The sequence below is a fragment of the Rhinolophus hipposideros genome (genome assembly GCF_964194185.1).
Source record: "Rhinolophus hipposideros genome assembly, chromosome: 3".
Taxonomy (NCBI): Eukaryota; Metazoa; Chordata; class Mammalia; order Chiroptera; family Rhinolophidae; genus Rhinolophus; species Rhinolophus hipposideros.
The window spans coordinates 72,756,752-72,782,406 of record NC_138049.1 but is presented as its reverse complement, the minus strand read 5'-3'; the positions used below and the strand labels follow the sequence as shown (position 1 = coordinate 72,782,406).

General features: G+C 34.3%; 2 protein-coding genes across 3 annotated transcripts in view; both read right to left on the bottom strand.

Moving 5' to 3' along the window:
* Positions 1-239: 239 nt before the first annotated feature.
* On the bottom strand, positions 240-5,641 carry COX7A2 (cytochrome c oxidase subunit 7A2). Its single transcript, XM_081032869.1, has 4 exons — positions 5,500-5,641; positions 4,192-4,281; positions 1,925-2,009; positions 240-443 (listed from the first exon to the last, which is right to left on the bottom strand). The coding sequence occupies exons 1-4, from the start codon at positions 5,515-5,517 to the stop codon at positions 385-387; spliced, it is 252 nt and encodes an 83-aa protein (XP_080888995.1). The 5' UTR covers positions 5,518-5,641; the 3' UTR covers positions 240-384.
* Positions 5,642-6,119: 478 nt separating this feature from the next.
* The window catches only part of TMEM30A (transmembrane protein 30A), a 38,982-nt gene continuing 19,446 nt past the window's right edge, over positions 6,120-25,655 (bottom strand). Inside the window, exons 4-8 of one of the 2 annotated variants that reach the window (XR_013992216.1) lie at positions 22,860-22,947; positions 21,687-21,833; positions 20,732-20,938; positions 16,309-17,435; positions 6,120-6,206 (exon numbers count right to left, since the gene is read on the bottom strand). Coding sequence is in view for 1 of the 2 variants with exons in the window: in XM_081032851.1 (XP_080888977.1) it covers positions 17,242-17,435; positions 20,732-20,938; positions 21,687-21,833; positions 22,860-22,947 (636 nt within the window). In the remaining variant the exon portion in view is untranslated. Of the gene's footprint in view, positions 6,207-14,787; positions 17,436-20,731; positions 20,939-21,686; positions 21,834-22,859; positions 22,948-25,655 lie in introns of those variants that run through there. The other variant, XM_081032851.1, reaches the window with a different exon arrangement.

Here is a 25,655-nt window from a genome sequence, read left to right as displayed (position 1 = left end):
GTGGGGGGAGGAATCTTCAAGTGTCAAGCTCAATTAAAGCTGAAGACCAATTAAAGCTGTATAATAATTTGCAATATGCCCAGATGCTAAGAATAACATTTTGCTAAAATAGTGTCACAATGGTACTTTATACAGCCTTACAGACAAGAGTCATTTTTGATCCTTACCTAAAATTTGTAAGACTGACCAAAAGCTAAATGATTGGTATATGTATGCTACAGTGATAAAATAAGACAAAGCATGGTACAGACTGCTTTATTGGTGGCAGTTAGTACAAGTCCATAAATATTGATCCCCAAAGAAGAATTCTTATTTATCAGCTTACTGGGCCACAGAGAACAGAATGAAATTGAACCAGCTAATTGCTGGGAGAATGAACTGAAGTCAATCCTGCTTCTTGGGAAGTGAAGCCATAGCCAGTTGATATATGGCATATGCTGTTCCTAAAAAATAAAAAGAAACAAAAGAACTTACAAGAAATTCTAAGATTTAAATCTATAAACCTTATATTCCAGCTAAAAGTTGTAAGATAAAGACTGGCAATAAGAATACTTTTATGGAAACATTAAAAAGTATGTTGATAGGTACTGGCAAAATTTAAAATATATATAAATACATTTAGTCTAGTTTCAATATTAATTAACTTCTACAGAAAGTGTTAGATGTAGCACAATAATGCATTTGTCAACTTAACAACATGTAAAAGTTTTAAATAAGATTAAGAATATATATAAAGATTATTTCCATACTAACCTAAGATTGCCTGAGAAATGCTAAGAATGATTCAAAAGCCAATAAAGAAGTAAAAATATGCAAGCCTTAGCAAAGTGTGTTACCAATAAAATCAAGGAAGAGTGATATAATTTTAAAATAATCAAATTTAATATAAGAATAGCTAATAACTGGACATTTTAAACTAATTAGCAGAATATTTAAGAAACAGACACATCAGGCCAAAAAGTGTTTAGGACTTTATCTTACAAAAGCCCAAGTGTCACTATCTGGTTATTGTCTTCATCCATAAAAGCCTCTTCACTGTATTCAATTCACGCCTGAAAAGGCACATTGGCATGAGTGGGGGCTTTATCATTAGGGTTTAAATCCCAGCTTTTCCACACAGAAGCAATAGTATCTTGGGTAATTAACATAATTTATTCATCTTAAAATGAGGACATATGACAGACTTAATACAAGGGTGACAGAAATCTACAGTATGTGGCATTCTATCAATTGGATGAGCACATGGTAATCACTCTGATAGCTTCCCTTCCTTCGCCAGAGAGCAATCATTCAAATGCCTAACTTTGCTCCTAGTATACCAATTTGTATATTCTACTGCTAATACTGACCAATGGACCTGCCCAATCCACAGAAAAAATGTCAAAGCATTTTGTGTATAGTAACAGAATTGCTCTGTATAGGTTTTGTTTCTGTCATAATAAAAATGGGTTTTTATTATGCATTGCAGTCAACATGTTTAAAAGCCAGTTATAGGAGATGGGGGTAGAGTGGTTATCTTTGGTTCCTCCAAATGCCTGCAGGGCCACCAGTAGTTCAATGGAAAGCCACTTCTATCACAAGATAGTCATCAAACTTTATGGGTTTATGTTTTTTTAAAGACACTAAAATGCTCTTAGGCAGTATGTGTCAATCACCCTCTTGAATCCTTATATGCAAAGCAGTAAGATCTCAGATTCTGGGACAGGCTGCCTGTGTTAAAATACTGGCATAACACAATGCAATATACAGATGACATTATTACAGAATTGTACACTTGAAACATACATAATCTTATTAACGAATGTCCCCCCAATAAATTTAAAACATTAATGTTTAAAAAAAATACTGGTATAATAAAGGTAATGAAATTGTTAGTTATCCTTACTATTACTTTTCTATAAACCAAGCATTCCAAATGTCTTACCGCCAACTGTAAGAACCATGGTAGCTCTATACAGGAGGGCATCAGCTACCCCACCCTTTAGATGCACTGGAATTCCATTATCCTCCTAGGTTAAAAAAAATAATAATATACGTCATTTATTTCAAACTGAGTTCAAAAGACTAATCCATTTCATTAAGTGGCTCCTTAAACTCCTGGATTAAAATATTTTAAATAACAAAATTAAAAAGAACTACAATTTTCCTGATTTTTTATTACTATTAATACTACTACTACTACTTTTATAGTAAGTTCTAAAGTCAACATTCCTTCTTTTAAAGTTAATGTGAGATCCAAGAAAGATGTTCCCAAGGAACATATAAATTATAAATGTTAAAGCTATAAAAATATACTCATTGAGTTAATCAACTTAATTATTAAAAATATTAGTAATCATCACATTATCACACTTTAGATTTAGTCACAGGGACGATTTTTTTTCTTTAGAAAATGGAAAAGATGTTTTGATTTATAACCCTGAATTACACCTAGTCCAATACCTGGCATAAATTAGATATTTAATATACCTGTTAAATATAACTATTTTATTTCTACGTAGTATTAATGATCCAATCTTTTTAATTACTTGAAATTTTATTTGCAAACAATCAGAGCTCACAATAAAATTTTAAAAATCATTGATAACCTAATAACTTATAAAGGTAAACTACTCTGTCCCACTAAGTCGCTGCTCATAAAGAAACCACTATTAACAGCATGGTACATAGCCTTAAAGCTTTATTAATGCTTATATTGTCTTATCTTCTAATTTATATACATTTGTGTTTAATATACAAAATGATACTATGCTGTATAATGGTCTACCATATATTTTTTTCGCTCAAAGCTATCCTTAAAACCATTTTCTGTTAGCCCATTTAAACCTACCTTGTTCCTTTTAATGTCTACTAGCACTCCACTGTGCAAAAACATCATAACCTAGTCAGTCAGTCCTCTATTCATGGTTTTTTAAGTTATTGGGGTATTTTGATATTGAAATTCCACAATGAATAGCCTCTTTCCTATTTTTAAATACTTATGCTACTATTTCTATAGGAAAGATTCTTAAAAATGGTAGTCCTAGATGACACGATATGTGATTTGTTTTTAATGAACTTGCAAATATCCTCTAAAACTTCTGTGCCAATTATACTACTACCTAGAATGTTATGAAAGTATCGCATATGAATGTTCCTATGTACCGCACTTGGCTAACATTACCTATTTTAAATCTTTCTAAAATTTTAATAGGGAAAAAATATTAACTTATAATTTTAATTTGCATTTCTTATTGATTTGTAGGAGTTCTTTGCATACTGAGATTGACATTTGTAATATTTTTTAAAATTTGCTATTTGCTTGTCTCTGTAGCCATAAATGCATTTAAAATTTTTATGTCACCAAACCTTGCAATTTTTCTCCTCTACAGCTTGTAGGCTTTGTAAAAACTTCCTCAGGAAATCTCCCCCATCTCTAAGATTATAAGAAATATTATCCTGTGATGATTACAGTAGTTAACACTGTACTGTAAACTTGGAAGTTTGCTAAGAGAGTAGATCTCAAGTGCTTTTACACAGCCACACAAAAAAGTAACTATGTGAGGTGATGGATGTGTTAATAACTTGACTGTGATAATCATTCACAGATACATTACACATCAGATTGTACACCTTAAAAAAAAAAAACAGGTACAATCTTTAATATATACAATTTTTATTTGTGAATCATACCTCAACAAAACTGGGGTGAGGGGAAAGAAATATCTCTTACGTTTTCTTCTAATTTTTTGAGAAACATTTATAGTTACAATTTATCTTTTATATACAATATAGAAGAGATCTAACTTTACTTTCTTTAAAATAGTCAGCCAATTCATCCAATACCAATTTATTGTATCCTTTTTCCAATGATATACACATATATATATGTATTTCTGGGTCCTTTCTATGGTCTATTTGCCTATTCCTATGCAACTACTCCAAAGAGTATGTCCAAAGAAAGTAAACCATCCAAATAAAGTGTCATGGCCCTATATATACACCTTAGCCCTCATTTATTCTGCTTTCTTAAGGGCCTCCTAGATATAGCAAATGCCCAGTTAGCTGTCAACGGACAGTTTCTTATTATTTTTTTGCTAATACAACAGGATCACTAATAATCAGACATCTCCAGATTTATTTAATATTTATCTCTACCTTTTGGTAATCCTATCATTGCAAGTAACAATCTCTTATGAAATATTTCAGTACCTGAAATAGCTTTTGTTTCTCTGGAACTTTATTTTCAATCTGCCTGCGTGAAGCAGTACTTATGGTCCTCTGGGTAATCTGACGAAGAGCCTGAAATGGAAAAATCCATACATATTAAATAGATTTATGGCTTAAAGAAACCTTCAAAACCAACCATGTTCAATCTTCAAAATTATACAAGAGGGAAACTGAGTTAAAACATCCAATTTGTCAGTCACAAAGTTATAAACTAACATCCAGGTTTTCCAATATGTTGGTCGTCCACTGCTCTTTATATTACATTCTGCCGTCGGCAAAGAGCATATTCAAGAAGCAATTCATGCTGATGCTGAGCAAAACAAAAAAACAACAACCAGGATCTATACCTAAATTGAACCAGTACCATTATATAATCCTTGAGGAAAACATATTGACATACAGGTATTACAAAAATAAAAATGGTTACAAAATACACTAAGCTCAGGTTTTCATTTAATATCCTTACCATTATTATTAAAAATCTATTACTTGATATCAAAATAAATTAGCATGATTCCTACTTAACTAAAATGCTTCCCTCTTTAGACTTTTCCTTAAACTGTAACGTGCAAAACTTTTTAAAAAGAGACTTGCATTATACTCGCATATCCAATTGAATTAAATAATGAAATAAACATTATCAAGTGAAGTGCTCCACTTTATAAAATAAATGATATGCCGAGAAACTAAGGAAAGCCTTATTGAGTAATTACAAAAGAAAATAATCACTGTTACATTTTCCTTCTCCTTTCAAAATTTTAGGAAAATATTTCACATGCTCAGTGGAGGTGTGAAGGTCACTGCATAACCGCCGGAAGGAATCCACACTACACTTCCGCCATGACTGCTCCTGAAGTCCCAAAATTCAACTTTGATTTTTAAACTGCCTTCTGATGCTCAAAAAGCTCAGAACCACAGCAACTTAAACCCTTTCAGTATCAGTGGCACCTGGACCATGGTTTTACTCACATGACAGCTACTAAACTAACTCATCAATGACCCTCCCAGTTAGGAATGGAGACGAACAAAACCACGGCTTGTCTACCCGACAATCCTCTGGTCTCCTTCCCAGCCTCTTTACTCCCTACCTTCGCCAAGCACAGCCTAGGGCGAGGGGAAAGGGAAAGTAAAGTCAGTAGAGAAGGACACAGAGCAAGGTGACTTAAGAAGCCGCCCTCTTCCTCCCTTCTTTCTTCTTAGATCGGCTTTTCGGTTGGCCGTGGCCCCTCAGCCTCCGCTCCCAACGCTCCCGCCCCACATCAAGACTGCAAGCTGAGAAGGTCTCCTCACCAGCAGATTCCGCAGCATATTGACTCAGTTACTGCCCACCAACCGCGACAACTGATCACTGGGGAACGAAAATCGCCACGCCGGAACCGGAACTACCTTCTGGCATTGCGCGAGCGTCAGGGATCTCAATATTTCCGGGAGGAGGAGGGATTGCTCTAACCATAGAGAGCGAAAGACAAGCGAGAGCGGCAGTGCGGAAGTGGCCGCTCTAGGCGGCTGGCCCTCACGGCCCTTGACTGCCTGACCAGTCGGATGTCATTCCGGCGGCTAAGGCTGGGGGGGAACAAACGACTTTTGAGACCAGAGATGGGAGTGACCTATTAAGCACTCTTTTATCTAGTTTAGATAAAATTAATGTGAGCCCAGGCTATCCTAGAAAATCAGTCTGTATTTTGAACGAGAAGGCATAAAACTAAGCAATTTTTAAAGCATTGTTTAGAGGCTGATGGGTTGGCCAAACTAGAAGCTGTGAAACTGGCTAAAATATAGAAAACAAAAAGCTGTCTCCTCTTACACGGATACCATTTTTCTTCACCGAAGAAACTGTCAGGGCATTATTATTCCTTGTGCTGAGAAATGCTGTGAAGAGCTGCGTCGGGATACCAATTTTTCTCCTGTACCTTTGGATGCTGAACGCCCCATACAAGCAGCTCTTCCAATGTCCCGAAATTGTGGAAGCTGTTTTCAAGTTTGTGTCTGGGAAAAGGCTGAAAAGGGGAAATTTTTAATTGGGGACATGAAATGGGATGGCAAATCTTAAGTCCAGCAGGACACTCTCCATGACTGGAGTTGCTAGGCATAGCAATTATACAGACAGGCTGTCATTGTATCTTGCATCAATCTTGCTTATGTAATGCTACAAGTGTTTTTAATCTCTGTGCCAACTCCCAAGTGTGTATAAATGTAGACATATCTACCCTAAAGATCTTTTCCCTTTTACAAACTTCTAATTATTCCATTGTCATTTAAAATGAAAGCTGATGATATATGGGTTCAGCATAGGTGAAATGTGTAAATAAAAATTAATACTAAAATTATTTCTTCTCATCCTTAGGGTTAGACCCACCAAGTTATTTGTCCCCAGTTCAAGTTCTCTTCTTCACCAAGGTTTATAAATAACCCAATTCACCTGGTCCCTGGATTGGGACTGAGGACGGCATTTATTTTCCCCTTGGTATTATGTATTATAATCAAATACTTGAGAACAATTACCAGGCGCCAATGGCTGGACCATATTTTTTAAAAGTGGACTATCTATAATTTGAACTTGTTAAATTGTATGTGCTCTCTTATATTTTTTCCATTTAGCCAAGTAGATTGTAAACTTCTCAAGAACAGAGATTTGATTTTCTTACCAATCCCCTAGGACTGCTTAAATGGGGTAGACTGTTAATAGATGAATTAGTGGTGTATGAGTATTGGGTGACAGAGCTAGGACACAAAGAAAACCCAAAGACTCCCATAAAATACTCATAGATCCTAAAGTAGATGCAGATCCTGATTTGCATGTCATACTGTAATTTCCCCTTTACTGGATCATTCCATCAATATACACACATTCCCAAATTAAACAAACCTTTGATTTCAGTTACTATTCCATTTCTCTTCGTCAAAATAAAAGATTTCTTTTTTTTAATTTAATTTATTTTATTTATTTTTTTATTTTTTATTTTTTTAATTTGTTAGTTTCAGGTGTACAAGACAAGGTAATACTTAGACATTCATCATTTATATCCCTCACACTGTGAACCCCCCTCCCAAAATAAAAGATTTCTTACACTTATCTTCCCTTCCTTTTCTAATTTTTTTTAAAATCCCATTTTGGGCAGGTTATACTGCTCGTTAGAATCGCCAATGGCTTCTATGTTGCCAAATAAACTGTCACTCTCAATTTTCATCTTTTCCATCTATGGGCAACACTTAACATGCTTGACCACTCCCTCAAAACATACTTCCAATTTTTTATTTGGAAATAAACCATAAATGCAATACAGTATAACATGTCCACTGTACTTTGAAACATCATCTTAAGATGGCTTCCATATACTACTCTAGATGGTTCTATTTCAGCAGCTGCTACTTATAACTTTCTTTCCTGGATCCTCATCCTCTCAATCTCTAAATTTCAGAATACCACCTTTTTTCCTACATTTATCTGTTTTGTGATTTTATCCAATGCCATGAAACACCATTTGTGTACTGACAACTCTCCACCCTGACCTTTCCTTTTAACTCCAGATATCTTCACTTATATGTCTAATGAGCATCTCAAACTTAACAACCAAAATGGAATTCTTTCCACTCATTTCTAAGAGTTCTCCTCTGCAATTTTCTTCAAGCCCCAAAATCTTGGCTATGCCTTCAAAATATAATGTGAATCTGATCACATCTCATTATCTACACTGCTACCACCACTCCAAGCCAAGCCATCATCTCTTGCTTGCATTACTGAAAAAGCTTTATCTGGTTTCCCTGCTTCTACTCTTCTATTCAGTTTATCTTGCACACAACAGTGATACTTTTAAGAATTTAATGACTGCTTAAAACTATTTTGTTCACTGCTATATCCCCAGCACCTAGAATAGTAATTGGCATGTAGTAGATATTTGGTTAAGTGAATAGTATATATGCTGAAAAAGAAATGGACTTATTTTATTGAGTATGAAAATTCAAAAATTCTTTAATATTCATTGTACTCTTTTCAAACATTTTTTCAATCCCAAGTTTCCTCACTCATTGTCTCCTTGTTCTTGCTCTACAAATTATGATTGTCCTGACAGAAAAAAAAAAGGCTGAATTTGCCTGGGTGCCCATCAAACTTTACTGGATCTTCTCAGGGACACTTGAAATTTGTTACCAGATTTGTAAATGCATCCTCTGAAGCAGCATATATTGAGGATAGTTATTCTCAGAATAGGTTCCTTTCCAAAACATCAGTATGAGGTTCCTTTGTAATACTAGAAAATTAGCAATGGCTCTTCATTTGAAAAAATACTTCCTTCAGAGGGTTCTTGAATATTACAACAGAATTGGCAGTACATTTAGATATGAGGTAGGTAATGGTTAGCTTGAGTCTTGTCAATAAGCTAGATTTATGGTAATCAGATATAAAAGTACTCAGCGGAAGTATTTCACAGTTACTGATGCAAAGTTACCCAATCAAAAAGTTACTCAACCTTTCTTCTCCTTTAAAAAACAAGATGTCAACCTTTACTTTGATCCTGTCTATAGCATCTATAAATAAAAAGCAAAGGAAAACCAGAATAGTTTATTATTATTATTATTATTATTATTATTATTATTATTAGGGAGTATTGGGGAACAGTGTGTTTCTCCAGAGCCCATCAGCTCCAAGTCATTGTCCTTCAATCTAGTTGTAGAGGGCGCAGCTCAGCTCCAAGTGCAGTTGCCATTCTCAATCTTTAGTTGCAGGGGGCACAGCCCACCATCCTACGCAGGAATCAAACCAGCAATCTTGTTGAGAGCTCACGCTCTAAACAACTGAGCCATCCAGCTGCCCCAGAATAGAGTTTTGTGTGCTTGGGATATGTGTATTTTAATTCTGGAACCATGCTTAAACCACTTCCAGTTTTACAAAAACAATATAGAAAAGCTTCATGTGAAGTTTAATGTGTAAAAACTGCTAGTTAGATGAAAGGTGCCATTTCAATATACTTCCCTATTTTGATTATTACATAGTTAGGAATCAGGAAACACTTGGTTGTCAATTCATTGCTGAATTATTTTATTATTAAATAATTTATCTAATTGCAAGCCTCAGTCTTTTCATCATTAAAGGGGTTGGATTAATGATCTTTATCTCTGGCTCTAAAATCCTTATGTGTGAAAAGTTTCATAAAAAAATGAGTTCACTTGTTGTTGAACAACTTATTGACTACCTACTATGAATGTAACACTTAGCAATATGTTCAGGGGAAAACTTTTTAAATCTCTGACCTTCTAGAACATATAATCTAATTAAGATGATATACGCATAAGAGTAAATTATGATGCAGACATAAATGAATCTCTGGTAACTGGTATAGCAAAAGTTTCTTTGGAAAATTCAACAAAGATAATGGTCATTAGGAAAGTTTTGAAAAGACTGGATTTTTACAGGATCCAGTAAAATTAGAATGGAATAGAAATTAAAAGGCATTCCAGACAGGGCAAGAACCTGATTAATAACCTGGATTTAGAATTAAGCATGATCCACTTGCAGGATTAAGCATGATCTACTTGCAGGGACTATAAAACAGAGGCCTAAATGGAGTGAAAAGAGAAAAAAAATATTATTGTAGTTAAGAACTGGGAAGTCAGCTCCTGAATCTGTCACCTCATAGGACTAAAGGCAGTTTCACAGTCTATTTATACCTCAGTTTATCTGTAAAATGAAGATAATAGTATCCATCATCGTTGGGTGGCTGTGAAGATTAAATAATATGATCCAATAAATATTAGCTATTATTATGGAAGGAAAAGTTGGTTAAGGAGAAATAGATCAACAGAAAAAATATCCATGCAGAATGTATAGCATATGAAGAGGTGAAGAGAGGGGAAACAAATGTCTTGGGGAATTGTAAAGTTTGGTTGGCAGGAAAAACGGAGTGTGAGGCAACAGTGGACAGCAAGAGTTAAGACTTTAATGATGATATTAAATTTTATCCTGAAAGTGCCTTACAGCCATTTAAAGGTTTAAATGGCAAACTGTCAAGATCAGAACTCTATTTCAAGATCATTCTGGTAGAAGGGAATGCTGGATTGGACATCAGTTACTAGGGACAGAGCCCATGAGAAGGCTTTCATAATAACCCAAGGAAGAAAGAAAACCTGAAATAAATCAGCAACAAAGAGATATAGATAAAGGGATGTAGGTAAGCGGGTGGATTAGAGCTAGCTATGAGGAAGTACCTTCAAAAATCAACAGACTGTAGTAATTTATTGGAGTGAGAAGTTGGATAGGCAAGCAAGGTTTCTGGCTTAATTCATGAGGTGGTTAGTGATACCATTCACTATGTTGAGGAATATAAGAGAAACGCCAGGCTAGTATGAGATGATTCCTGTTTTGGCCTTATTAAGCTTGGGAAATTCAAGGACAGTCCAAGACAAAATCTATAGTGAACAACCTAGAGCTCAGAAGAGACGTAAAGGCACCAGAAAAGGTAACAAAATCAATGGCAGTAGAAGTGGTGAGAATTTAAGACTGCTTGGAGAGTATTTATAAAGTGAGAAAAGGGCCCAGAATATTATCTCAAAGAATTCCCAACATTTTATATGGTGAGTATAACTAAGGGATACATAAAGGAGACTAAGAAACAGGTAGAGTTATACACACAGAAGCCATATGCTAAGGATAAAGAGGAAAGGAAAATGTCAATATATCAAATAGAGCAAAAAGTTCAAAGTAAGGGTGAGGTCATTTGATTTGACAAAAAGGCGTGGGAATTGTTCACTGTGCCATTTTACCATACTGTGTGCTAAATGCTTGTTACCTACCACACCCCTTATTCCTCAAAACAAAATGTGTCAAGTGGGTATTAAAATCCCCCTTTTACTAAAAAGGAAATGGTAAACCAAATGGTTTAGATTAATCTGAAGATACAGTTTATATCTATATGAAATCGCCCCATCAGCCTGCTTCTAAAACCCACACCCTTCCCACTGAATCTTTTGGACACTGATGACAGTGAACAGAGTACAGTGCAATCATGGGGTTAAAGCCTGAAACTACTCTTTTATAAGCTTTGTTGTGAATAAAAAAGACAACACACCTCAGGGATTATTTTAGACCACTGATTCAACAACTGCAATTTGATATGTATTTGTGAGGGTATTTTTTCTGCATTTCTGGTCCTTGAAACAAAGTGGTGTATCAGTCTTGTCAGTTACAAGTATGGTAAGTTCAACCTTCTTCCACATTACCGGGGACAAAAAAGCTTGTGACATACAAACAGAGAAGCTCCCATTACTATGACTTAAAGTACATAACAAGTTTACCTTTTAAGATTTTGAAGTGTTATAAAATCACCAAAAGGTGTTTCTGGTTTAAGATACTGAATTGGCCCCAAGAGTCTCTTTTCCCTCTCACTTCAATAAAATGAAAGAAATTGAAAGGGTATGAGGTATGAATAGACTTTTAGATGAATCTCCAAGTGAAAGAAGCCAGTTTAAAAAGGTTACATATGGTATGATTCCATTTATGACATTCTAGGAGACAAAACTATGGGGACAGAAAATAGATCAATGGTTGCTTAGGATTACAGGTAGGACAAAGAATGAGTATAAAGGGACAGTCTAAGGGAGTTTTGGGGGTTGATGCTACTGCTCTGTATCCTATGATGGTTACACAAATCTAGATATGTCTTAAAACTCACAGAACTGTACACTGTAAGAAAAGTAAAGTTAATTGTATGATCACCTAATACTTTTTTTTTTTTTTAAATATGAGCCCCAAAGAATGGGAAGTAGAGAGGAGACAGAAACAGAAAAGGGATTTTAACAGATTTCTGGAAAACAGAAAGCAGTTGGGATATGACTGAGCAGGACAGAGAGAACTGCAATCTAAAGGGACTGCAAAGGGGATTCCTGTGAGAAGCATGCTGATTGGTCCCACAACCCTGAGAAGCTCAGACTTGGAGGTACAAGTTACAGCAAAGAATGTAGTCAGGCCTGAAAGGTACAGGCCTGAAAATGGCTAGCTGAAAATCATACAGCCCCTGACTTACCCCTCTCAACCAAATACAGTCTCTCACCTCCATCACTATCTCCCACAGGTAGAAGACAAGAGAACTTTTATCTGGAGAAAGTAATGAGAGACAACTAGATACCAGGGATATGCAGAGGGACAGGTATAGGGAAATATGTGCGAAATGGAAAACCGAAGGTGAGGTGGAAAACAAGGGAGAAGCAGAGCGAAAGCAGTCATAAACAGACCCTCCGATCAAATGAGTGGCTCCCTGACAATCATTCCCCAATGCAGTATTTCTCAAAATTCAGTCCACCTATAGCTGCTGACCCACCAACTATTTAGTACTTGTGTAAGCTTTTCATCATGAACAGAAACATGTACTTCACTGAGTGGCATTTATGAGTTGCACTGTATACTATCACTCGTCAAGCACTGCCCACAGAAAAAGAGTCTTCATTTAGTCTTTGGGGGTCCATTCGTATATGACAGATTGTTGAAACTAGCCAGATGTACAAAGAAAGTTGCCTACATGAACAAGAGAAAAAAAAACTAAACAAAAATCGCAACAAAACTCAGTGTAAACAGAGTAGGAAGGAAAAACAAAAATGTATATGCATTTACATATATCCTTAGAAAAATATTTTATTTTTGAACTAACATTAACATGTTTTAGAAACAACAGAAATAAAGAAAGTAAAAAATTAAGTATTTTTAAATATATAAAAAATTCAATGGAAAGGTAATGTTCAAAAATCAAAATGAAGAAATCTAGAAAGAACAGAAACAACAGCATCAAAACAATTGGAGAAAAAGAGAAGAAAATTAAGCATCAGTCTAGGAAGTCCAATATCTGACTAGGATAGGCTTAGATTTCTTAAACGCAACAATGAAAGCTAGAAGAGTGGAGCCATGCCTTCCAAACTCTGAAGGAAAAATATTTTTAGCTTAAAATTGTATATGCAGTCCAACCATCAATGAAATGTGAGGGGAGTAAGAACATTTTAGACATGTAAGGACTCAGAAAATGTGCCTCCCATATACCACTTCTCAGGAAGATTTAAGTGTCTGAGGAAGTGCTACAGTAAATAACACAGTAAACTAGGAAAAGGCAGGAGGTCATGGAATAATAGCTGTGAGGACAGACAAGAGAAAGACCAATACAGATGGGCACGAAAGACAAATTCAGAAGAGATCTCTCTAGTAAAAACAGTGAATTAGATTATCTGATATTTGGGGACAAACACCCTTCAAAACTAGTGATAAGACCATGGTGAAACTGGCTAGCTGAAGTTGGCAAAAATGTTAAGACATGTTTCCAGAAAGTTATGTTAAGTGTTAAAAATCAGGGATTAATTCCAGGAAAAATAAAATTAGGCAAAATGTAATCATGGTGCACTGCTTTGCTTGGCAGTATACAATATTTTTACAGCCATAATTAAACAATAGCTAATGCTTTTGGTAAATAGTATATGACTATAAAGGGAGAAGGGGAGGTATGCATGTTAGAGAGCTGAATTATCTGACAACATTATCAAGACAATAATAGCTAGAACTGTTAAATCAATAGAATAGGCATATCATTTAGACACATTAAGATAAATATCAAAAGAAACTTTTGTAGTCAAAATGATTGTAAAGAAAGTTGGGACAAGGACTACTATTGTTCATCATAAGGCCTTCAGATTTTTTTTAACTGTGTACATTTTCCTTTGATAAATATTACAGATACATAAAAGCAAATAAGATCACTATGGTCTGATTTGATTTTTAGACATACGTATTTTGAAATTTCAAACGACATTAGGGGAAATGTGATTTTTATGTTTACTGAATGGGGTATGGGCTAAAATGAGGCTCTAAAACATTGTACTAGATCATCCAAACTCTACAACAAACACATGCATCAAAATTCTTCTTGAAACAACACTTACTTACTCTCTGCACCTTCCAATTAAAATCACCATGTTCATGAAGAACAAAACTTTGCATATTAACCAACAAAGCACCATACTATAATTCTAAGGCAGTGTTTCCACGACGATAGGTGAACAAACAGCATACATTAACCCTAACTCTCAGCATCTCCTCTTTCCTAGTTTGGATTTTCATTTCCTCTGTGCCCTGTCTACTTCATTATTTTTATCATTCTTGCCTGTCTACCACTTCTTCATTTTATGTTTACCAGACATTTCCCTTGATTTAATAGGAAACATAGCCCATCTGCCTATACCCCAGGTGACAATTTGACCACTTCCTGGTAAGAACACGTTACTCAGTAATATAGATAAATCTTGTAGTTAATGCTATTGTAGTCATTTATATATATATATATACATATATATAGTCATATATATGTGTATATATGTACATATATACACATATATAGTCATATATATGTATATGTGTGTATATATATATATATATATATATATATATATAAATATAAATGGCACACACACAGCAATCAAATCTATGCATGGAAATGTTAAAACTTGGACTCACTCACCCTGAGTTAAAATTTAGCGTTAAACATTAGCAACAACATCAGCAACAACATCGGGGGCATTGCTATTTTAGTAAGACACTTGAACATAGCAAAATTAATTTTGTTCATTTTTATTAATACAGAACATACTAACAGAAAGTTATCTTTTACTGTAATCAAAGTTACAAATAAACTTACTAACCAATAAACAAATAATATTCCTTTGATTCTCCTCCTGGATGAATAATTTTCTATTCCGTAAGTTAGTTTTACCAATTTATTTTGAAACTATCTTACTATTTCAATGAAATTTCTTAGCTTTTACTTATTAAATAATTCCTTCAATTGAGAAACTTCATATATCAAAATACTTCCTGCAAGTTAATGCATTCTTCAATCCCTTCTACTTAACCTAGTTGTCTTAAAATGCAATGATTCTTTGAAAGTTAAATATTACATCAAAAGCTGAGCATAAGGCCCATAAGGAAGAAATGTTTTCTCTCCTCCCATGCTTCACAGAGGCCATATGAATGTTCCCCATTCTTCATATTTACCAACAGGAATCCTTTAGAGCTCAAATGGCAGGAGAAACTGAAGCTATCAATGTACTTATAAAATAGATAAAACTCCAAATATATTTTAAGATTTCGTCTTCACCACAGATAAGAAAGTGTTAGAAAGGCTCTTCAACTTTTCTGTAGCAGCATCTTTGGTCCCCCAATTAGAAAAAGGATGCAGTATGGCAGTCCTCATTAAACAGCAAACTCAATCTGGAAAGGCTAGCCAAAATCTCTCTCCCCCAGTGATGTATCCCAGAAGATTAAACTGCCATGTGCAAGAGGATCGATTATCAGAATAAATAACAATATTGTGAAGGACAAAACAAAGAACATTTTTAGACAAAGAATACCCTATGCACTCATAAATTTCAGGATCATCATACATTAAGTATGTACATTAAGTACCCCATGCAAGTAATATCCTACCAGTTAAAAGTCATTATGAACTACAAGCCCTTTTAACTGAATTTCACGTTATACAAAACTTAAGTGTGGCACATTTCTACTATTAACCATTACATTATTTTTTTGTTTTTTAAAAACATATTAATCAAAATTGATACATTACCCAGACCTTCTGATTTGAAATATAACTGAAGGAAACCATTACAAACTCTTAACAAACAAGCATTCTTCTATACAAACATATGAGTAAAAAAAAGAAATAGCAATTTTACTGCAATTAAGCCCTCCAATTAAGACATACATTTTCATGCATATGAAAAAATAAGTTTACATTCAAGAATAAGTTCCATAGCAAACAAATTACAGCATTTATTCAATAAGGAATATTAAAATAATTCCAGTTAATAGAAAATAAAATAGCTTCACCCATATATATTATAATTCATCATGTACATACTCCAAAATTTCCAGAATTTAATTAGGAAATTTAAAGAACTTTTTAAAGTATGCCTTAGGAAATCCAACCAAAACAATTGGTGCCTTAACGAAAGAAAAAGTGTATACACATCCATATTTGACCTATATGCAAAAATTGAATAAAGAGAAAATGAAGGTTACTATTTTCCAAACTTTCTGCAATGTAGTATTAGTACTTATACCAAAACACTTACCTGAAAAACAAAAACAGCTTGAGGTATTTCCAATGCTGAAGCAAATTTCTGAATGTTAAATATCACAAGAATGAAAACAGTCTCCTTTGAACATTTACATCTGGTTTACAGCTGAAGTAGAAGCTCAAGGTCTGCCAAGAAGTTTTCACATCTCACCTATGTTCTTTCATCCCTTATGAAGTGTAAGCTTCAAGGGAAGTGATCACATGTAACAACATACCAAGTGAGTTGGGGTTCTTAACGGCAACATCTTAAACAGAAAGCGGAATTTTAAATTCTCCTGAGACCTAGTTGACCTCTTCAAACATGAGCATTAATTCCTATGCTAGACAAGGTAAGCACGTCCTTTGAAATCAAAAGTAAGCTTGACGAAGACCTGTACTGGAGAAACTGAATACATGAACCACCTCACCGAAGATGGTACTTGAAGCCTTTACACACGACACAGGAAAATGATGAAGTGTTTTATTTAGATTTGGTCTTTCTTCATCTTTTTGTTAACTCTGAATCCTGAAACGTTAACAAGTCATTATATTCGTACATCTTGTAAACCCTTTCTTCACACAATAGGCACACATATATAGCACATGTCAATACAATATTATCAACAGCATAAACATTTAAGCAGTAGACACACTTCACATGAAAGAGGCTCTAAGCATCAGATGGCCTACCTCAACAGGAAGCAAACATTAGAATGCCGCTTCAGCAGTTACAGTGCTGATATAATCAATATAGCTAGTTTGTTTTATACCCGTCATATATTTTCATAACTCATCCATAAGGAATAAGCAAGGACAAAGACTGTTCTTTAAATAAAAAGTTATGTGCCAACTTCAAAAAATATACTAACCAGACATCGGCATTCAAAAGCTAGGTTGAATAGGACTGGCCTTGATGCACATGCAGTAATTTTGTTTTCAGAATATAAAATTAAATGGTAATGTCAGCAGTATTACTACTGTTTCTATATTTATGATTAATTACTAGCAGTACAACTCCCAGAAGGAAGGAGATGGATCCAATAGCGATGTAAGCAATCCCCAAAAATGGATTTTTTCCTCCCATCCATGAAATAGTGCTTAAGATCATCCGTTTTCTTCCATCAAAAGAATGTACAGGGTAATCTGAAGAGTGTATAGGAAGACTTTTCCATGTCTAGTTACTTGATTTTTAAAATACAACTTAAAAAGTTGGCATTTAATTGCTTGTAATAGCATTTAATTGACACTTAATTCATTGGTATAATTCTATGATACACAGGCACCTTACTCATATATGTTCTGAATTAAAATCATTATATAATTATTATCTTGAAGGACTGGTTTAGCAAATTAAATGCTAGTAGTAAAGGACAATATAGTTTGCAAGCAGAAATAATCAAATCTAACGGTTATGTTGTTTCTCAGGTACTTCTGCTCTTAATACACAGGACGGGCAAAAAGCCACAGAGAAATAAAATGTGAAAAACTATTTCAAATGAACAGCAATGAAATCCAGAGAGGAAGAGAAGAGTGACAGACCAGGAGACAATGAAAGAATGAAGGGATTAGAGATCTTTGTAAACTCAAAGAGCATGTATAGCAAGAGTGTAGTTATTTAAATATGAGAGGACTCGGCGCACAGGGTTAAAAATGTTTTAACTTGCTGATTTACAATAATGATAAAACTCATGGTGTGACAGAGAGGTGAAGGCTAAAACAGAGTAGAGGTGAAGGGTGAATTGTTAAAGAGATTTAAGAAATGGGACATCAGTATATTGGATGAGCTACCGTGTTTCTCCGAAAATAAGACCTAGCCAGACCATCAGCTCTAATGCGTCTTTTGGAGCAAAAATTAATATAACACCGGGTATTACATAAGAGCCGGTATTATATACTATATTACATTTTATATTATATATTATATTAGTTACATTAATTATATTATATGTATTATAGACCCGGTCTTATATATTAAGACCGGGTCTTATATTAATTTTTGCTCCAAAAGACACATTAGAGCTGATGGTCCAGCTACGTCTTATTTTCGTGGAAACACCGTATCTACATGGACCAGTTCTAGGATTTTAGCAATTAATTAGACCAGAAAAGAAGACAGAACTAAGTCCTTCTGTGAAAGGTTTACAACCTTTCCCAAAGCATCTTTTGAATCAAGTGTTAGGTCCTATCTGTTTCTCTGGGCTTCTGCAACTCTCCAAATGGCAGGCTCAACTCTACTAGTTTCTTAAATCAACTTACATTGTTTGAGGTAAGAATGATGACAAGAGCTCTAACATACTCTGGGGGACACAGTCTCAAATCATCCATGCTAGTCTCTCTGTATCACAAACCTAAAAAATTAGTTTCTTCCCTAATTCTAATATCTAGTTCCCACCTTATAACTAATTTTGATAATTAACCCTTGATGCTTTGCAGGCCCAAATTCCCATCTTATCAATCTTCAAGATATTCTGCATTCTCCTGACAGTTCTCTCAATGCCCGGGATGCAACTGTCAACGAAGAACTCCTGAGTGTTCCGATGACTTGCCTTTATTGTACTCTAGGCTTCAGTTTTGGATACTGTGAGACAGCTGCAGTCTACGTTAGCGATAGCCTCAGGATAATGCTCATTCTACCCACACCTAAACTGGGTCTGTCTGTCCAAAACTACTCTTATGTGGGCTGAGTGTCAATAAGTTGGTCACTTTCAGGCTGTTACTATCAAGTCATATTCAGCTGTGTACTGAGGTGCAAAATCAAGAGACTAAGGATCCAAAAAGACCATTACTCTGAAATGAAGTCTACTATTAGGTTGGTGCAAAAGTAATTACAGTTTAAAAGGTTAAAAATAATTGCAAAAACCGCAATTAGTTCTGCACCAACCTAATAATTTAATCATTTACTACTACTCCAATATAAAACCAAAACTACACACTTATGGCTAATTTGGATTACGAAAAATCAAAAGTGCAAACATCAGCAAACATTTAAAGGCTAATATTTGAGAAACTTTTCATTCATGAGCTATACAAGCAATGTGCTAGATATGAATCACGTAAGGACTTTGTTTGAAATAAAAGGTAGTGCCCAATATTTCTGTCTTAGGAAAGGCTGCCTCTAGGCTGATATGGATTGATCTAACCTAGTTAGGGATGCAGCCTGTAGTGGTGGTTGATGATAAAATCATGGCCTTTGGAGTCAAGAGCTTGACCATGAGCCCCACCCTTCTACTTATTTTCTATGTAAACTTGGGTAAGTGACCGTATTTTGCCATGCATAATGCACACCCACATTTTTGGCCCAAACTTGCAGGAAAAAAAGTCTTTTGTTTTAATTTTTTAATTCAAATGTTTATTTGTTTACACTTAGGTACTTGTTTTTTGTATTATAAAGAAATTTTAGCATTTATTTTTTTAACATATTATGGTACAAGAAATTTTATGTAACAAATAATTACAAAATACAAGAACAGATGCAAGGTACAAGAAATATTATGTACCGGTAACAAATTTACGATATTTACGTATCATAGAAGGCCAAGAACTCTTTGTTGTTACAAGTTCATCATAAGTTCAACAAAACCGATTATCCTATTCCAGGGTATTATTTTGCATATAGATATCATTATTGATTTCTAGAGTTACACTTTTAACTCATAAGCATAAATAAAAGAATTTAAAACATTTACATAGATACGGAATTAGTACTACCCATGTATAATGCGCATCCTTATTTTTTCCTCACAGATTTGGACAAAAAAAAAGGATGCATTACACACACAAAATACGGTACTTAACTGCTCTATATTCCTGTATTCTTATCTGTGACATGGAGATGATAACTACCTCATAAAGCTTGAATTAAATAAAGTAATGCATGGAAAGTACTTAGTACAATGTTGACATACAGTCAGAAGGAAAGAAATGATATTTCATAGCACTGAAAATTATATCTAAATTATTAATGTGGCGCAATCCAGCTAATGATAAAAATGTTTTGGTACTATGAACAGAGCAATAATTAGAAATAATTACATTGATATGAATTAACACATCTGCTGATTTGTAATATGTAAAAATATATATTAAAACGGCCCAGTACCACCAACACTTATTCAGTGTTAGTTATACTCACCGGCCTTTGCATTCAGCTCAGTCACAATCTCCCTTGTAAAACTATCTAGCTTACTAGTAAATCTAGCACTTATATCTTACCTAATTTTTCCAGATAAGATGCTTGAACCCTAGTACACAGTATATAAAAATTTAAGACATTTCTGGAAGGTATAAATTAAAAGATACTTTCTTATATATATAAATGTACTTTATAAAAATGCGGAGATGAAAACTAAAACACAAAGTAGCATACCACATAACTTAGATAAGGTTGGACTACACTCTTTGAATTCTATAAATCTGTGCACATGCCAAAAAAAGGATACTGTATGTGATATTCAAATAGTATTGTCCAGCAGGTAATGTTGGATGTAAATCACTTTTCCGCTCTATAAGACGATATAACTTACGAAAAGTAGGTAATGCTGCAGTACGCATCCAAACAATAAAATCCTCATTTATGAACCCGTTATTATCTTGGTCAGAATCCAGCATGTATACTGGTTTAACCCAGTTTACTGGTTTTGTTGTACCTTAAATAGGAGGTGTGGGAATGGGGGAGACAAAATAGTCAGTTCTATTAAGAGTTTCACTGAAATAAAATAAAATAAAATAAAATAAATTAAAATAAATAAAAATAAAAATAAAAAAATATATAAAAATAAAAAAAAGAGTTTCACTGAAAATTCACACTAATAAAAGAAACATATGCAATACACAATCTGAATATTTTTCTCATTTTCAAAGGTATAAATATATTTATTTTCTAAGTCTTCAAATCTAGAGAAAAAACAATTCTTTGTTTAACGACGTAACATAATTACAAAGATTTGATAGATATCTCAATTAAGAGAATACTAAAAATAGGCTATTGAGTATATACCAAAAGGCAGATGATTTAATGCAAAGATATAATGGTAAAAAACATTACACTGTGAAATTAAAGAGGCATAGAAATAAAAATAAATTTGGATTTATAATTATAATAAATAATTGGGGTTTGTTTAAAAGAAACATTGTTGCAGTTTTAAAAGATTATGGCTAAAATGCTTCTAAGAAAAACCAAAGAAATTCAAAGTTAAAAGTATGTGTTTCCTTTAGAATTTCAGTACATTAGAACAGACTACATATTTTACTTTACCGTATATGAAGATAAGAAAAGTAGTTGTTTTTTAAAAAGCATAAACTTCCTTAAGATTCTAAAGATAGAAAATTTTAGGTACTTTATTAAAAAATCCTAAGTTTATATTATGTTTTAAAGAGCTATTAGTAATATTTTACCTTTGAATCGTTCTTCTAGGGGGATTTCTTCTCCAGGGGGATTTCTGAATTTCACATTTTTATCTGTCCACCAAGCAATACCTTTCTTTTTCAAAGGAATAGATGTCAAGTAAGATCCATTGCCGACCAGAAACAATTCTAATGTATCTAAACACAAGAAATAGAAGACGTTGCTAAATATCCATTGAAAATCTATAGTACCTCCTTTACTCTATGAGAAATGAGGATCTAGTATTTGCTCCCAAAAGTGGTTGTTAACAGAGCAGGCATATGATGGACAATTGCTCGATTATTTGTATGTGAATTAACTATTGTAACTTTATAATCCCAGATGGACTTTTCTTCCCTCAATACAGTTCTAGGTCACTTTCCTATATGGCTAGCTGATCTGTTATAAGGTCAAATATTTTAATATTAACCCAAATAAAACAATTTGCAAGGTAAATCTGCCTCTTCTGCTTTCCTTTAAAAAAATGCATTCTGTAAATAGCTTCTAAACTATCCATTTCTCTATTTGCAGTGTCCAATACGGTAGCCAGGGGGTACATGGCTACAGAGCCTTTGAAAATAATAGCTGGTCCAAATGAATGTTTTATAAATGTATAATATACATTAGTACAAAAAAATAGAACATAAAATCTCAATAACTTTTATACACTACATGTCATTTATGTTGAAATGATAATGTATGGGGTATACTGGGTTCAATAAAATATACTATTAATTTCACTTGTGGCTTTTTATTGTTTTTAATGTGATGACTAGAAAACTTAAAATTATACACATCTCACAGTTACGGTTCACATTATATCAGACAGTGCAGCTCTAAATGATCAACTGTAGCTTCTTTTTAATGGTATAAGTATTCAAAGTTGGTGGGAAAGGTAGCCTGGCTTGTATTTTATCATATATGAAAGAGGGAAGTTAGCACAATGTCTCTGCTTCTTTCTTCCCAGAAACAGAAATTTATTCTTAAAGTATAAGAGTTCTCAAAAGAAAGTCACAAAATATTACAATACCCCACTGAATTATTAATTGATATATTTATCTTAAGGTTGTTGAATTTCTCAATTTCATTCATGTTTACCAGACTATCAAACCCGTAATTAGATTACATAATACAAATACTCCTAATTATATGTCTATATGTGTATCTTTGTATCTACATCCTACCATTAAACATGCTGTTGGCAATAGCTCCGCAAGGAGCAATGGGTTTGTCTTCATTTCTTCTATAAGGCTCACATTCCTTACTGGGATTCTGATGTTAAGAAGGAAAAAAGAGAGAAATTATTACCGAGGCTTCCAGGAAAACTATGAGCTAGCCCTAATCACTGATTAAAAATTAAATCCCTACATGTTTCTCACTTGTAATGCATATGAGTGTGTATTATAAATAGACTATAAACAATGTCACGTTTAAATACTCAAACATATTCCTTAACATCACTGTATTATCTTTTTAATGTAACTTTTCTTTGCATATATTTTGGCATACAGGCATATTATCAAATTGACTTTTTTATTTTCATACCAACACAGAAATCATAACCACAAGAAAAATTAAGAAGCAGCCTACTGTCAATCTAGTTGTGACATAATGAAAGGAATCTTAATTAAGCCGGAAGTAAGGAGACTGGAGGTTCTAGTTCCAGCTGTGTACTATGAGACTTTGGGCAAGTTTCTTGATTCATCTGGGCCTCGCTTATAAAATAAACATGTTCAACTAGATAATCTGGAATTTTGTAATCTTGGATTAAATCCCATGCCACGGTAAAGAATGAAGGAGGGAAGGAAGGAAGGAAAGATTAATACATATTCCTAGAATATACCAATCTTCTCTAAATTGCGCACCCGGGTACAAGGAAAACAAAATTACTGGCAAGTCAAGGAGCAATTACCTGTCCTCCAGATTTGGTCTGACATAACCCCTACTGAAGATCTCAAGGAGATATGGCAAAACCAAGTCTGAGATTAGGTGCACATCTGAGTTGTTCTGTGACTCCAAGGCCACATTAAGCCATGTCTCAAAATACATAATCTTTAATATTTGGCTTCTCAGCTTTTTTGATCCCTATGCCACCTAGATTGATAAAGTTAGAACTCTTGAGACTATGAATATAGACAACATATAACTGGTTTATTACTATTTGAATGTTCTAATGGAAACTCTGATTTCAAAAACAAGGTTATTTTCTGTAAATAAACTTTTAGTAGGGCAAATATGTTCTAACCATTAAATTCTTAAGCAAGTTTTAAAAGTAAGAGAAATATTATTTACTACCTGTGCATCAGGTACTGAACTAAGCAATGCTGGGCTGCAGTAACTGGGCTTAGGAAAGCCAGTGAATAAGTACCTAATATGTACCGTGTACCATGCAAGAAACGGGGAGAAAAAAAAAGAAGTCGGTGCTTTTAAGCGGCTTCCAATATAACAGAGGAAACAGATCCGTACACAACCAACGATACTTTGAAATAAGAGCCATGATAAGGGTGTCTATATTCATTCAACATGCATTTATTAAATGCCTTCCATGTGCTAGGCGCTGGCCAAGCAAAGGCTAGGTACTTGGTATTTGGTAATTAAAGGAATTCATGCCCCCTGCCCTCATAAGTTAACAGTGTAGTTGGGAAGACAGAAGATAAATAAGCACACACACATAATTACAAATTGTAGTAAGTGTGACGAAAATGCTATGCAAGTAATTAATGGGGGGAGGACAAGAAGAGCTACTTTAGAATCCATGATAAGGAAAAGTTTGTCTCTGGAGGTAGTATCATACAAGTTAAGACCTAGAGTAGGAGACAGCCATATGAAGAGCAGGCAGAAGAGAGTTTTAAGCATAGAGAACAGTACATGCCACTGAGAAAGAACTTGATATTTCTGAGAAGGTGAAAGGTAAATGCAGTTAGAGTACGGCAAGAAGAAAGATAACATGATGTGATTGGAAAGTTATGCATAGCTCAGATCATCCTGAGATTTTACTCCAACTGCTGGTAAACCATTGACAGATTTTAAGCAGAGAAGTTTATTAAAATTTATTCTTTTAAAGATCACTATAGCAGCTAGGTAGGAAATGACCTAGAAAGGAAGGGCAAGAATGGATGATGTGAGGAGACAGGTTGTTAAGCACAGTGAGAACTGACTTGGAACAGGATATGAATGAAGTAAATATATAAAGATGTTATTTTGCATCAAAGGGCACTAAAGGAAACAGCAGGCCTTGAAATGAGAGGACCTCTAGGGAAAGAGTAAAAACTACATTCTAAGCAAATAAAATGTAAATGCCCAAATGGGCAGATTACTTCTGCTACCAGACATGGTTAGGGAGCAGCATACATGGCCCAGGGCAGCCAGGCCAAAGGTACATTAAAAATACAGTGTAAAACAATGACGCTGAAGTCCTACGATGACACTAGATTGTGAAGAATTTTACACATGGCGTTAAGTAACTTGGACTTGAACCTGTCCATCTCAAAATTTTTAAAACTTTTAAATCACCTGGTCTTGAAATCATACATTTCAATCTCATTCAGGGATCAACAAATGACAGCCTGCAGGCAAAATCTAACGACTACCTGTTTTTGTAAATAAAATTTTATTGGAATACAGCTACACCCATTCATTCAATTATTGTCTATACATGGCTGTTTCCATTCTACAATGGCAGAGGTGAGTAGCTACAATAGAGGCCACATGACCCACAAAGCTGGAAATATTTATCAACTGGCCCTTTTCAGAAAAAAAACTCATCAATCCCTAGTTTATTCTAAAAGCTCTGCTTGCAGTTTGTAAGAAAAGAATCAATCTCCGCTTCTTTCATCCTCAGTGAAGAGAGCTTGTATCTAAACAAATTGTGAATCAACCACCACTTCTGGGTCTTTGAACACAACCAATCTCCAATACCAATCAACAAATTGAGAATGGCTTAGGAACTTGGTATGTCTCACAGAATATCACCTTCTCTG